Genomic DNA, 14756 nt, shown 5'->3' with positions numbered 1-14756 from the left:
GCTGCATTGTAACCATTTGCTTGCTACTATTAAGTAACTCATCCTCGATATCATGTTTAAGACTTTTGTACTCTTGCCAACGTTAATGAATTTATCATCCAGTAAAGAAGGGTTTGTTCTCCTTTTAAACTGAGGCCAGGAAAATAAATTGAGTGTCGAATTTAAGTTTATAAATTGCAGAGTAAGCCAAAACCCTTAGTGGGAAATACAAGCTGAAAGCTGCCTTTGTGCAGAGAGAATTAAAGTGAATATAGCGTTAGCAATTCAGTTTTAAAGTTTGGTGTGATTTGGGTGATTGTAATTATCTGCTTCAGTTTTTCGCTGAAAAACAGTTTTTGTTAACAATCAAGCCTGTTAGAATGTGGAACATATAGAACATCGAACAGTACAGCAAAGGAACAAACTCTCTGATTACAATTAAATTAGTAATCAAATGACCAACCGTACTAAACTTTAATGCCTATTTAATGTCCATTTCCCTCACATTCATGTGCCTATCTAAATGTCTCTTAAAATCCGTAAGGTATCTGCCTCCACCACCGCCCAAGGCAGGGTATTCTGGGTACCCACCACTCTTTGTCTTTAAAAAAAACTTACCCTCACATCTCCCTTGAACTTGCCCCCTCTCAGCTTAAATGCATGCCCTCTGGTATTAGATATTTCAACCCCTAAGTTCCTGAAGAAAGGATTGACATATTTCAAAACTTTAAAGGCAGCAGGATAAATCAGCCGAACAAATCGGCAGGACAAGTCAATAAGGTAGCAAGACGGCATACAAATATTTTCCAGGGAATTTGAGATTGTGCTAGGAGTAGACAAGAAGCTCATTCATAGTGTGAACACTGGTGAGTTCTGGTCAGGAAAGTTGTCAATGTACTGGAGGGTGTGCAGGACAGGTTAATAGGGAGTTTCAAGGGTTGGAAAATAAGGAAGGACCATTCTAGAATCAGAATCAGGTATATTATCACTAACATATGACATGAAATTTGTTGCTTTGCATCAGCGGTACTGTGTAATATATAAATCTGTAATGCAAAAAGAGACCAAAAATAGTGAGCTGGTGTTTATGAGTTCATTGTCCATTCAGGAACCTGAATGTGGAGGAGAAGAAGCTGTACCTAAAACATTGCATGTGTGTCTTCGGGCTCCTCTACCTTCTCCCTGATGATAGTAATGAGAAGAGGGCATGTCATGGGTAGTGGGGGTCCTTCATTACGCAGTGTGTGGTGCGGAGTTGGAAATCCCTGCCTCGCAGGGTGCTGGAGGCAGAAACACTCAAAACATTTGAGAAGTATTTGGATTTGCATTGTAAGGCTGTAACATTGTAGAACTGTGAACTAGTGCTGGAAGGCCAAATAAGGTAGGGTAACCTTTTGTCAAAATGGGCCGATATTGTGGGCCAAATGGTGTGGTTTCTATGATTCTGTCCTGTGAATCAGCATGTCTAATTATCCTGAACACACGTTATAGCCAAAGAGATCAAGTCAAGCCCCTTGTTACACTCTCTAAGATGTTGTTATTGGTACTGGTTTATTGTCACAGAGAAAAGTTTGTGTGCATACTGACCAGAACTGACACTGTGCATTGAGATGGGACAAGGTAGAACAATAACAATGCAGAATAAAGTGTAAAAGTTGCAGAGAAAATGCAGTGCAGGTAAACAATAAAGTGCAAGATCATAGCGAGGATGTTGTGAAGTCAAGAGTCCATTTTATCAAACTAGGGAACACTGTCTGGAGATGACACTGAAACCACAGACAAACTACTGGGGGACCTCAGTAGGTCAAGCAGCATATGTGGGGAGATGCAATAATCGATATTTTGGGCTGAAACCCTGCATCAAGACTGCTCCTTCTTGACCACACCCTTTCGACCACATCCTCTTGACTATACTAGACCTGATGTAGGGTTTGGAACTGAAATGTCGACAATTCCTTTCCTCCTACAGGTGCTTCTCCACTGGCTGAGTCCCTCCAGTGGACTGTGTGTTGGTGCAGATTCCAGTGTCTGCAGTTCTTCTGTCTCTACTGTGATGTCAGTTGGATGAATGGGATTTGAAACTAGGGCTATATTGACTGTGAGTTTGTGTGCCACAATTAACACTTATTGATGTGATGGAAGCAGGAAGTAGTTTCACAATGCTCTTGATGAATTATGAGCCAAGTACACTACCTTGTGTTCCACGGACTGAGAAAGACCAAATGAACTCCGTAGTGTTGAGCATCACAGGTTCAATTGGCCTGAGCTCGAGCACTCAGTCAATGTGCATCTATGTAGAGGAGTATACTGTCAACGTTTAGGGTCGAGGCCCTCCATTAGGTCCTGACGAAGGGTCTCAGCCCAAATCGTCGACTGTTTGTTCCCGTCCATGGTTACTGCCTGACTTGCTGAGTTCCTTCAGCATTTTGTGTGTGTTGCTCCAGATTTACAGCATCTGCAGAACCTCTTGGGTTTCTATTTTGTCAGTATGCCTCGGTTGGATCCTGATCCTTTGGGGAAGTGCATGTAAGTGTGTGTTGTGCATATTCCTGGGCTCTGTAATTGTACCTTTAATGTTTGTCCATTTGGGTGAGGCATTTGAGAGCTGCTCCTAGCCCTGAACTGTAGTCCAGGGCACATTTACTACCTAATTGATAAGAGGGAACAATTTTTATTTGTGGATTGAATAAATGTTGGTGACTTTATTGGTCTGGTCTTATTTGACGGTGAATTTGTCGTACTTCAGTCTTGTATTGAGGAAGAATTTGTGGCAGAGGGGCCCAGTCAGGAGGTCTGCTGTCTCACAGCTCCACTGACCTGGGTTCAACCCTGCCCTGCGGTGCAGCCTGTGTGGTCTCTGCACATTAGCGTTAGGGTGGGTCCTCCCAGACAGTCTGATTTCCTCCCTCGTCCCAAAGCTGTGTGGGTTACAAGGATATTTCGATGCTATACGTTGCCTTTAGTGTACAGTTGAATACCAGAATCTGGACGGGGTTCATGGGAATGTGCAGAGAATAAAATGAGATTAATGTTGAATTCACGAAAAAGATTGCTTGATGGTCAGTGGGCTGATGTTCTTGTGCTGTATAATTCTGTAATGGATGTTCGGAGAAAACTACTAAGTTTACCAGGTTTGAGGCTCTGAAAGATTGAACCCGATCTCAGCAATGTAAATTTTAGCCAGTAAACAGTTCACTGTTTAAAATTCTACTTCAACTGATGTATCCAGGTGTCTCAGGATTAGCTTTGTGGGAGGATGTTAGAACCACTCTTCTCTTCGATGAAAGGGCATATTGACTGAGTTGTGGTGAAGTAAAAGCTTGCTTTGTGGTTTTTGTATGTAGGTGTGGCATTAAGCTGGGAGGAGTGTCCCAGTTTTATCAACAAAGGAATTAACGAGGATCAGGTAGATGTGCCCAGCAGCACATTCCTCTCTGGTTGATCAGAAGGCAGGACTTACTCAGTCTGCGGTAAACACTGGCTTGTGTGGCCAGCTGCTGAGAGCAGTACGTGCTGTGAGGGCATGCTGTTCCTGTAGGGTCTGTTGTGCCCCCTCACTGCCTTGGTGGAGATGCCACAGAAGGTTTGACAGTGCCATTGTTGGCAGGCACAGTTGAAGATGAGTTACCAGGCCATCGTCTTTGATGGCAATGCACAGCCCTCCCTGTGCAACAGCTTCAGCAACAGCACCAGCTCGGTTGAGAGCTTCTCCCCTGTCAGCTCTGGGGGGAGGACATTTGTTAACTCCTGGATATCCTCGAGCAGCGACTTGGACTGTGTCAGGTAAGTTCAGGGTGGGTGATGATGCCATGCACCCAGCTGTCTGAAATTTATCAGTTTGTTGCCTGAAAGAGTGGTGGGTGGAGATTCATTCAGAAGCTTCAAAAACTGAATAAATAAACTAGGTGACCACTTTTCTAGATACCTCCTGTACCAAATATCAAAGATCAGCATGCTGAAGGTACTGCCTGTACCTAATAAAGTGGCCACTAATAAAGTGGTTCATGCTCTTCTGCTGCAGTAGCCCATCCACTTCAAGGTTCAACGTGTTGTGTATTCGGATGCTCTTCTGCTCACCACTGTTGTAACACATGGTTATTTGAGTTGCTGTCACTTTTCTGTCAGCTTGAACCAGTCTGGCCATTCTCCCCTGACCTCTATTAACAAAGTGCTTTTGCCCACAGAACAGCCGCTCACTGGATTTTTTTTTGTTTTCTGTGCCATTCTCTGCAAACTCTACAGATTGTTGTGTGTGAAAATCCCAGGAGATCAGAGTTTCTGAGATACATTCCACTGTCAAAGTCATTGAAATCACATTTCTTCCCCATTCTGATGTTTGGTCTGAACACGTATGTATGCTTTTATGCATTGAGTTGCTGCCATATGATTATTTGATTAGATATTTGCAATAACAAGCAGATGTACCTAATAAGGTGGCCACTGAGTGTATTTGAAAGGTACACTTGCAGCCTGCTGGAAGGATGCCGATGGAGCAGTACGAAAAGGAAGGCGTTGCCTACAGGCAAAACTGAGCAGTCATATTCTAAGATGTTGACTATGTTGCTCAACGTAAACCAGAAGTAATGTTGACATCTGGGAAGTGTCACTTTGAGTCAGAGATGAGGAGGAATTTCTTTAGCCAAAGGGCGGTGAATCTGTGGAATTCATTGCTTACAGTGGAGGCCAGATCACTGGATATATGTAAAGCAGAGATTGATAGGTTCTTGATTAGTAAGGGGTGTTAAAAGCTATGGGGAAAAGGCAGGAGAATGGGGTTGAGAGGGGATAATAATTCAACCATAATGGAATGGTGGAGACTTGATGGGGTGAAAGGCTGAATTCTGCTTTTCTGTCTTATGATGGGTAAGATTCCCCCATGTTCTCTGATTCAATGAATATCTTAGCAACTTCCCTTCATTTCAAACCTTTGCTCCTGGCTCTTCAATATTGTGTGTTTCAAGCTTGCTGTGAGCTTTCACTTCTTTTTGCTTATACCTGTTACCGGGATCTCAGCCCTGCCTCCCTATTGCCTGAAGCTTCCTGGCAATCTAGTCGACAGGCAGAGGGTAAAGTACCTTGCGGTGTTTTTTTTCCCCTCTCTCTAGCTTTTGGTATGTTTGCGAATTGAAGTTCAGAATGCCAATGCTGAGAAATCAAAAGCTTTTAATCAAGGCACTCCCAGTTTATACAAAGCAATTAATCTTTCTCAGTAAGTCTTAGTATCCTGAGGCACAGATGTGAGTTGCTTAATTGAAAGCATCTATAACATAAGAGATATTCAGAGGAAGATAACAAAATGTGTTTGATTTAAAATAACTAAACATGGATTAAATTTGGGGATCATTCACAGCATAGAGTTACCTCGCTCTCTATATTTTTATTTTTTATTGACAGCACTGTTGATTAAAATCTGGAGATATTTATAATGGACTGCTGGCACTCTAATCTAACATCAAAATTATGGCCCGGGAGTCTGAGTTTTACTTTTAAACCTCCTTTAGGCTGGAAATGTTGCAGCAGATTGCCTCCAGACTTCAGTGTGACAGTGCAGCGTGTGAAGATAAACTGATCCTGGCGCGAAATTCACTCCAACTCGTAAGTAACACCCTGTGGAATTGCTCGGTGTATTTTCATCATGCAAACAAACTGTTCAATATTGAATGGTGCGATTTTCTGGACTGCAGTACTTAAACAGCAAATACACAGTAATGCACACAAAATGCCGGAGGACACAAGCAGGTCAGGCAGCATCTAGGGGGAGGAGTAGAGTTGATATTTCAATGGTTCCATTTAATTTCAGAGAGTGGATGCAGTACACAACCTGAAATTCTAGTTCTTCGTTGACATCCACAAAAGCAGAAGAGTACCCCAAAGAATGAGTGACAGTAAAGAAGTTAGAACCCCAAAGCCCCCCACGTACAAGCAGCAGCAAAGCCACAACCCTGTCCCTCCCTCACTTCAGCAAAAAAAACCCATCAGCACCCTCCACCCACCAAGAAGCAATGGCAAAGCCCCCAAGAAAGACCATGATCTACAGTACACCAAAAAATAATTTGACATACCACAGGCTCTCTCTCCCCAAGACAGAGACAGGGAGGTGTTCCCTTTCACATAACTAATCAACTGGCAGATTTACGGTGTTAAAGTCTGCCATGTTGCTTTTTTTCCGAGTTCTCTGACTCAAGAATCGACAACAAACTTTTCCCCTCCAATGAGAGAGAGAGAGAGAGAGAGAGAGAGCACAGCAGCTGATCCGCTGTTCCTGATGTTCCCTTTTCTCCCTCAATACTTCATTTGGTGGCACCGGCACGGAATTGGCTCATTGCCAGGGCATCAGAACCCCCGAAGCTGCACTCGTCCTCTAGGTAGCATCCTTGGGATATTGAAAAAGAGGCGGAAGTTGAGCCCCAGGAGCAGGTCCCATTGTCACAAAGAGCCAAAATGCAACTCCAAGTCAGGGTCTTCGACAGAATCCCATTCACTTTGAAAGGGTAAGAGAGACATCAGAGGTTGAAATTAAGCTCTGTCTGCAGATGAGCACAAAGAAGTCGCTGTCGAGTGCCATTATAGCTCCCCGCACTGAGACCCTTCATCAGGACTTGAAAGCAAGGGGGAAGAAGCCTGAATGAAGAAGGTGGGGAGAAAGAAAGTTCAAGTTGGAACGTGATAGGTGAAGCCAGGTGAGGGGGAAGGCTGGTTGAGGGGGAAGTGGGCATGAAGTGAGAAGCTGGGAAGGTGACAGGTAGAAAAGGTCAAGGAATCTGATAGGAGAGGAGAGTAAACCATGGGAGAAAGGCACAGAGGATGGGGCACCAGAGGGAGTTGATGGGCAGATGAGGAGGAGAGAAGGTGTAAGAGGGAGCCAGAATGGAAAATAGAAAAAGAGAGAATGGGGAGGGGGCAGAAGTGATCTGAAGTCAATGTTCATGCCGATGTTCAACAAATATACTACTTTTTCAGGACACAAAACGATTGGAGTCAGGACTTCAGTTTCAAAATGAAACAGAGGTTGCAGGATACCTTTTGGAGTCAGAAAACCTCATCCGGCAACAGATTATTGATATCCAGATTCTCATCGATGGCAAGTACTATCAGGCAGACCAGCTTATCCAAAGGTAGGATTGAATATCACACTGGCGAATGTGTGAAGTCTGAAATAATCCTGGGATTTCACTCCGTTTGATCACAAATTGAATTACAAAAATAGCAGCTACAAAGATTGCATTATAACACCTGGATATATTAAATATTTTTTAATACGAAGTTTCTTTAAATAAATAACTTTCAAGTTCACTTATTGTCATTCAACCATACACATGTATACAGCTAAATGAAACCTTATTCCTTGGGGCCAAGGTGCAAAACACAGTGAATTCAGTCACACCCAGTGATATAGTTACAATCTAGCACATACAGTCACAAAATAATTTCAGCACAAATCCCTGAGTGGCATGGCCTGAAGATTGACAGGAGCTGTGTGATGCATGATTATGTAAGACAGTGGTAATGTTACTGGGACGATTATATTAAAACAAACAGTAGTATAAATGCTGTATGTGAAAAGCAGCAAGAGAGACCAGTGCAGGATGAGGATGTGTCTGTGGGTTGGGGATTGCGGAGGGGGGCTGCAAGGCATTCAGAAAGGGTCACCCACTTCATCCCCTGCTTGCTGCTGATGGTTCAGTATCTAGTTCAAGTGAATATTTCTTTGGCACCCTTCACGATATCCCAACCTGTTCTAACTTGATTGTGAATGTAGACTGGGTTATAATGTGGAAACTCGAAACCTGATCAGGAGTCTGTGTGGCACCTTCGTATTCCTGCCTTGGCTGAACACACACAGAGGCCACTGACGGAGCAAAGCTGCTCAAGCCCTAACTGTTTCCCCCTCTTGTTCCCTGACCTAGGTACTCAGAGGCCAAATGCCAAGACCTAATCTCGACCTAATGTCAGTAACCTGCAGAGAAGAAGAACTAGATTGTACCTCCCTCCTTTAAACTCAACGGCTCATTAGACAGACTTAATGTCATAGAGTCAAGTTAACTTTCAGAGGAGAAAATCGGCAGATGCTGGCAATCGAAGCAATCCATACAAAATTCTGGAGGAACTCAGCAGGCCAGGCAGCATCTATGGAAGAGAGTAAACAGTCGATATTTTGGGCTGAGATCCTTAATCAAGACCAAGTCCTGAATATTGACAGATAAATAACAGTCATAGGGACTATTATAAAATATTGTCACAGTATAGTCACATGCAGCACGTAATTTAAAAAAAAGTAGTAGAGTGATTCAGGCTCTTCAGCCTCACCTGTTCTTACTAAGAAGTCCATCTGAGCCAGTCCCATTTGTGTGCAGGGGTTCTGTTAAACCTTTCCTTCGATGCTCCTCAGGGTCTGCAGGATGTATCCAAGCTTTGTACATTGTCTGCCAATTGTCCGTTTTTCACAATGAACTGTTATTAATAGCACCTTTATGAACTTTGCTGAATTTTTCCCAATGAAGCTCATTGCAAATTCTGTGATTTTCCTCCTGAAGGGTTGCAAAGCTCCGTGATGAGCTGATGTTGCTGAAGTCTGAATGTTCGTCGGTGTACAGTAAAGGCTGCGCCTCGTCAGCAGATCAGACCCAGCTAATGATGGCAGGGTTAACACAGAGTCTGAATCAGAGCTTCTCCTCCGATTTCTCCCAAAGCATGACCCCATCCTTGACCTCTACGTTATCTCGGAGCTTGACACCAAGCTTGACTCATGGAACAACCCCAGTTCTCACGCCCAGTCTGCCAGCAACATTGTCTTCCGGCTTAAAACCTGTCCTGGTACATGGGCTTATTCAAGGCTTTGTGCCCACGATGAATACTGACACACTCCAGACAGTGAAACTGATGCAAATCAGAAAACCATTAATGCGATCGCAATTTGTTGACCAATCCCTGACGGAAGAAGAAGTCAACATGAAGTTTCTGCAGGATCTGTTGGGCTGGGTGGAAGATATGCAGGTAACTATAAAATCAATCATTTACCATCTGGCCATACTTCCTTTTTAATTGCATTTTTACTTTGTTCTATAGCTTCACTAACAGGGCCTCACCAGCATGGCCATTTTATGATTAGATTCTTTAACATACATTCTTATTAGCTAGCTTTAAGTTCAAAACAATTTCTTCGTGCATCTACTAGAGAGCAGATAATGCTGAACATGGGATAGTTTCAATTTGATACTTCTAACAGTGTCAAATCAAATTCTGATCATGTAAACATGAATTCTAGTTCATGCTCAGTAATGACATCAAAGATAGGAGCTAGATTAGGCCATATGGGCCTCAGAGGAGGCTCCACCATTCATCAAGAGTGACTAATATTTTTTATCCTGCCTTGCCCATTTTCGATATGGCCTAATTCCTGTTCCCACCAGACAGCCATAGTTCTCCATTTCAGGATGAATATAATGCTCAAGGCTGTACGGGGTAGCGAATTCCAAAGTGATAGTAATAGTGATACTTCTGGAGCCTCTTCAGCACATTGGATCTCACCACCCCTTTACACTAATCCTACATTCATCCTCATTTATTCTCCCAACATTCCCTTCAGTTCCCCTCAGGTTTTACTACCCATACAACAGGAGCCACCTACGCTGGCCAGTTAACCAACCAAGCCATATGTGGGAGGAAACTCATGCAGTCACAGGGAGAACGTGCAAACTCCACGTAGACAGGAGCCGAGGTCAGCATTCAACCTGGGTCTCTGATGCTGTGAGGCAGAGGATCTCTGAGTGAAGAAATTTCTCCTCATCTCAATATTAAACACCCTATCTTTTGTTCTCAAACTGTGCCAACTGGTTGTAGACTACATAATCATAGAACATCGACCATGTAACAGTACAAGAGACTACAGGAGGATCTGTAGGGAAATGAAGGCCACGTGTGAAGGAAGTAAGTAGGAGAACTACATTGGTTCCAAATCTCCCTACAAGATTCAGTATATACCTTGGTTTTGAAAATTGCTGAACTATTAACATTGACCCAATTGACTTCCCTTTCAGAGGACCTTCTCTGTTCATCTGCTGACTTATGGGCAGAATATTGTAAGAATATTTGTGAATTAAAGCTCTGATTCTCCAGTCCTCTGAATTTGAGCATAGATATGGCTGCTGACAGCATTTCTGATTAATGATGACTCATTCTGGCCAACATCAGGTGCAGCTCGATCATGCTGAGTGGGGTTCTGATTTGCCCAGTATTGAAAGTCATTTGGAAAATCACAAGAACGTTCACCGAGCTATAGAAGACTTTGAATTGAGCATCAAGGAAGTGAGAGGAGCTGAGGTAAATACTTATCTGAGAATTGTTTTAAGTTATTTGAATTTGTTTTTCTCCTGACATTAATTGGGTTTGTGGAAAATAATACTTCATATAAGTACTGCAGGGTACTGTTTATTGTGGTCTCTTTGAGGGAGTTTGAGGCAAAGGGCAGAGGGAGGGAAGAGGGCAGATTGAAGGATCATACATGTACACAATGGCTTTGCTCTGTGATTGATGGTTCTATGAACTGGGAGGGCTATAAGATGCAGGAGTAGAATTAGGCCATCGAGTCTGCTCTGCTATTCAATCATGGTTTTGCCTCTCAACCTCATTCTCTTAAATCCTTCCCTTTTCCTTTGACACCCTTGACAGCTTCTGCTTTAAAAATACCCAGTGACTTGGCCTCCACAGCCATCTGTGGCAATGACTCGTACATGTGAAATACTGAGTCGCCTTACAGAACAATGGCAAACTCTACAAACATTTCCAAGAGCCTGGTTTTGATTCAGATTGTGAGTTTTTCTTGCTTTATTTCTACTTTATCTCATTGCCAAGAACACCCTATGTTAGTATAGTCATAGAGCAGGTGCTATGAAATGCTCTGAGATGAGACCAAAAGTAGAAAGATGGCAGGATTGTCCCCTTAAAGGGAAGTTGTGCAGAGCACGAAGCTGCCCTGGACTCCACGGACATAAATGGTTTGTTTTTGCCTTCTGCAAATGTTTCTTTTTATTTTATTTAGCACGGTAACAGGACTTGCACCTTAGTGAGGCCCAGTCTTCCCAATTATACCCACATGACCAATTAACCTGCTAACTTGTAAGTCTTTGGAATGTTTGACAAAAGTGGAGCACCTGAATGAAATCCGTGAAGTCACAGGGAGAATGTGTGACTTCATGGATTTATGCACAGTGGCAGAATTGAGCCTGGGTTGCAGGTGTTGAAATAATGTTATGCTGACCTCTATGCTACCACCCCAATACAATGTGAAGATTTTTCTTTTAACCAGGGCCAAATGACTCCACCACTCAGCGAGAGTTACTCCGAGAAACTGAGAGCGTTGGAGAGCCAGTACCGCAAGCTTTTGGTGAGACCTTGTTGTCACTTCTCCCTTGACATTCAGACAAGTACAATGGATTCTGGTTAGTTGGGACACATCTGGACCAGTACATTTTGGCCCAATTAAGTGGCTGCCCCAATTAGCCTAAGTTTCATAAATGTTATAACGAAAGTGAAGATTTGGGTGATGCAATCGTTGACAGTGTTGTATGAAGGCAGCTGTTATCTGCACTTGCGTCTGCACTGATTTTGATTATTTACAGCCAAAAGAATGTAATGTAGATTAATATACTTATTGACAGAAAAATTAATCTACATCATGTTCTTTTGGCTGTAAATGATCAAAATCAGTACAGACACCTAGTGCAGATAATGGGATGCCTTCATATAACAATTGCTTCCTCCAAATTTTCAGTTTCGTTATAACATTCAAGATGATTTTTACAATGAAGGTTGCAATCTGATACCTCCAAATTCTTCATAGTTCCTAATATGTTGAAGTAATGAATTCATTTCATTTCACTCCCAACTATTTTTGTTATCTCCAAGCTTGAATAAGAACATAAGAAATAGGAGCAGGAGTAGGCCATCCGGCTCATTGAGCCTGCCCCGCCATTCAATAAGATCATGGCTGCCTTTCCCCCATAACCCTTAATTCTCTTACTATGTAAAAATCTATCTATCTGTATCTTAAATATATTTAGTGAAGAAGCCTCAACTGCTTCCCTGGACAGAGAATTCCACAGAATGCTTGAAACTGTAGAGAACAAAACAGTTCTGAATTGTCTTACTGCTTATTTCTTAAACTATCAGCGATAAAGTCCCTGAACACAAACACACACGACTGAGGCTGTTTTAAAGACTGCTTGCCTGAAGCACGGTATTGTGTCTAATGGCCATGCAAGTGCATGTGACTGATCCTAGTTAGAAGCGATTCAGCAACAGTCCCCTGCCCCAATTAGTAGCGTAGTGTCTCAAATAAGTGAAGAGAATCCCGGCTATTTTTCCGAATAGTTTTTGTTTTTTACGAGTTAATAAGTGGCTGCCTAGATTAATCGATGGCCCATTCTACTTGAATTCAGAGTAAACCGTTTTAATTATGTGCTCTCTTCATCCTATCCACACCTGAAGGACACTTCCAGGGACCGAGCCACACAACTTGACAGCCTGCACACTTTCGTATCCAGAGCAACCAATGAACTGATCTGGTTGAACGAGAAGGAGGAAGAAGAGGTGGCTTACGACTGGAGCGAGAGGAACTCCAGCATGTTGCGAAAGAAGGAATACCATGCCGTATGTAACCCCTGTAGGCCAGGCTATCGGTCCATAGGCTTTGTTTTTGGGAAGGCACACTTAGAATTTCAAAGCCCATGTCTTTGTTTTAAACTTGTCCTTCATGAATAAGTGTCTTGATTGGAAGCTATCAATTTCCCTCCATTGATGCTGCCTGACCCACTGAGTATTTATTTATTTACTATTGAGTAGGCCCTTCCAGTCTTTGGAGCCAGACGCCCCAGCAACCCCATTAACCCAAACATAATCACAGGACAACTTACAACAACCAGTTAACACACTTGGGAGATCTTTGGACTGTGGGAGGAAGTTGGAGGGCCTGGAGAGAACCCACGCACTCCATGGAGAGAACATGCAGAGACAAATTGCAGAGCAGCACCAGAATTGAACTCTGCATTCTGGAACACCCCAAGCATTAATAGCAGTGCTGACCTGAGTTCCTCCATCCTTTTCTGAGTTGCTCCAGATTTCCTGCATCTGTAGTCTTGTCTGTCTCCTTCATGACTGGAAATGCTTTAAAACCCAGCAGAATACCTCAGAAATGAGGTTACTGTTGTAATGTGGGTACTCAGATAATAAATTTACTTTGACTTTAAAGTTACTGTGACTGACATTTCTCACAGCAAAGTCAGATAATGAGCAGTTATGGTTCTTTTTAGAAAGTGAAGCTGATAGAATTTGGGTGGAACCCTCTCAGAGTGGTACCATTAGATCAGTAATGTTCACTCCAGGAGCTTGTGGGACTTCAGTTCCCCAATTTCAGTTGAGGGGTAACACCTCAAGCCTGCTCCGGAAAGTCATCTTGGGTCCCAAGCTCAAACCTCCGAGCCAGGGTTTGAACCTACAGCATTCTGGCTCTGAAGCAGCATGCTCCTCCTATCCCCTAGCCTATATATTGGCTAATGTGTCAACGATTAATAAACCATTTTCTCCCAGTGCGGGGATCATTTAGAAACACACTCAAATTGCTGAAGGAGCTCAGCAGGTCAGGCAGCGTCTGTGCAGAGGAATAAACAGACAATGTTTTGGGCTGAGGTGCTTCATCAGGAAGGGGGAAAAAACAGAATAAGAAGATGGGTGGGGAAGGTGGTGGGTGGAGAAGGGGGAATGAAGTGAGAAGCTGGGAGGTGATAGGTGAAAGAAGTAAAGGGCTGAAGAAGAAGGCACCTGATAGGAGAGGGCAGTGGACCATGGGAGAAAGGGAAGGAGGAAAGGCAGCAGTGCAAGGTGAGAAGAGAAGAGGTAAGAGTGGAGTCAGAATTGGGAATTGGAGAAAGAGAGGAAAGGGAAAGAGGAGAGAAATTACCGGGTTAGATAAATCAATGTTCGTGCCATCAGTTTGGAGTTATTGCCCCTCCAGTATGAGGGTGGCCACATGGTGATCGACAAGGAGGCCATGGAGCTCCTTCAGGAGTTTTTGTTTCCTTTGCATTTCAGTTTTCTCAATCTGATATTTTTAAATATATTTTTCTCACTTTTGTGACAGGAATTAATGCAAGAACTGGAAGACAAAGATGTACTGATGAGATCGGTGCAAGAGATGGCGGATAAGCTGCTTCTCCATCGACATCCGGCTCGGGCAACCATTGAGGTAAATGTTGGTACAGCCTGTCGTTTCTGCTCCCTTTGAAGACAGTTTATTATTGTCACAGGTGCTGAGCTGCAGTGAAAAGCTTTGTTTCACCTGATATCCAGAGTTCAGATTTTCAGATTTAGATTTGTTTGTTACATGTACATCAAAGCATAGAATGAAATGTATCGTTTGTGTTAACAACCAGCATACTCAAGGATGAAGAGTCCAAAAGACCATAAGAGGAGAAGAATGAGGCTACTCGGTCCACTTAGCCTGCTCCACCGTTCCACAATGCCTGATTTGTTATCCCTCTCCTGTCTTTGCTCAATGCAGTCACACATTCGGACACAAACATAGCATGCCCACAATATACAACACAACAACACAAGCAACATCAACAACAGAACAAAAGACAGAACAGAACAGAATGGGACAACACATGAGGTACAGCAAAACAGACAAGACACAAGACACAATAATTTTTCCAAAGGTAATTTCATTGAGGTAATACAAGAAGAAAAGCAAGAGCCAAATGCAGAAGATCGAGTTAGTTACA

The 14756-nt window shown here is 43.1% G+C and overlaps 1 protein-coding gene across 10 annotated transcripts in view; it reads left to right on the top strand.

The window, feature by feature from the left end:
• LOC132400831 (dystonin-like) overlaps window positions 1–14756 on the top strand; it is a 363464-nt gene that overhangs the window by 52426 nt on the left and 296282 nt on the right. For all 10 annotated transcript variants that reach the window (XM_059982254.1, XM_059982250.1, XM_059982247.1 and 7 more), the window contains exons 8-14: window positions 5481–5574; window positions 6940–7094; window positions 8514–8973; window positions 10171–10299; window positions 11285–11362; window positions 12466–12627; window positions 14114–14218. In XM_059982254.1, the coding sequence (XP_059838237.1) occupies window positions 5481–5574; window positions 6940–7094; window positions 8514–8973; window positions 10171–10299; window positions 11285–11362; window positions 12466–12627; window positions 14114–14218 (1183 nt within the window). The remainder of the gene's footprint in view (window positions 1–5480; window positions 5575–6939; window positions 7095–8513; window positions 8974–10170; window positions 10300–11284; window positions 11363–12465; window positions 12628–14113; window positions 14219–14756) is intronic.

The sequence above is a fragment of the Hypanus sabinus genome, chromosome 10, assembly GCF_030144855.1.
Source record: "Hypanus sabinus isolate sHypSab1 chromosome 10, sHypSab1.hap1, whole genome shotgun sequence".
In the NCBI taxonomy this organism is placed as follows: Eukaryota; Metazoa; Chordata; class Chondrichthyes; order Myliobatiformes; family Dasyatidae; genus Hypanus; species Hypanus sabinus.
Note: the sequence above shows the minus strand (reverse complement) of the source record. Positions and strands in the feature narration are given on the sequence as shown.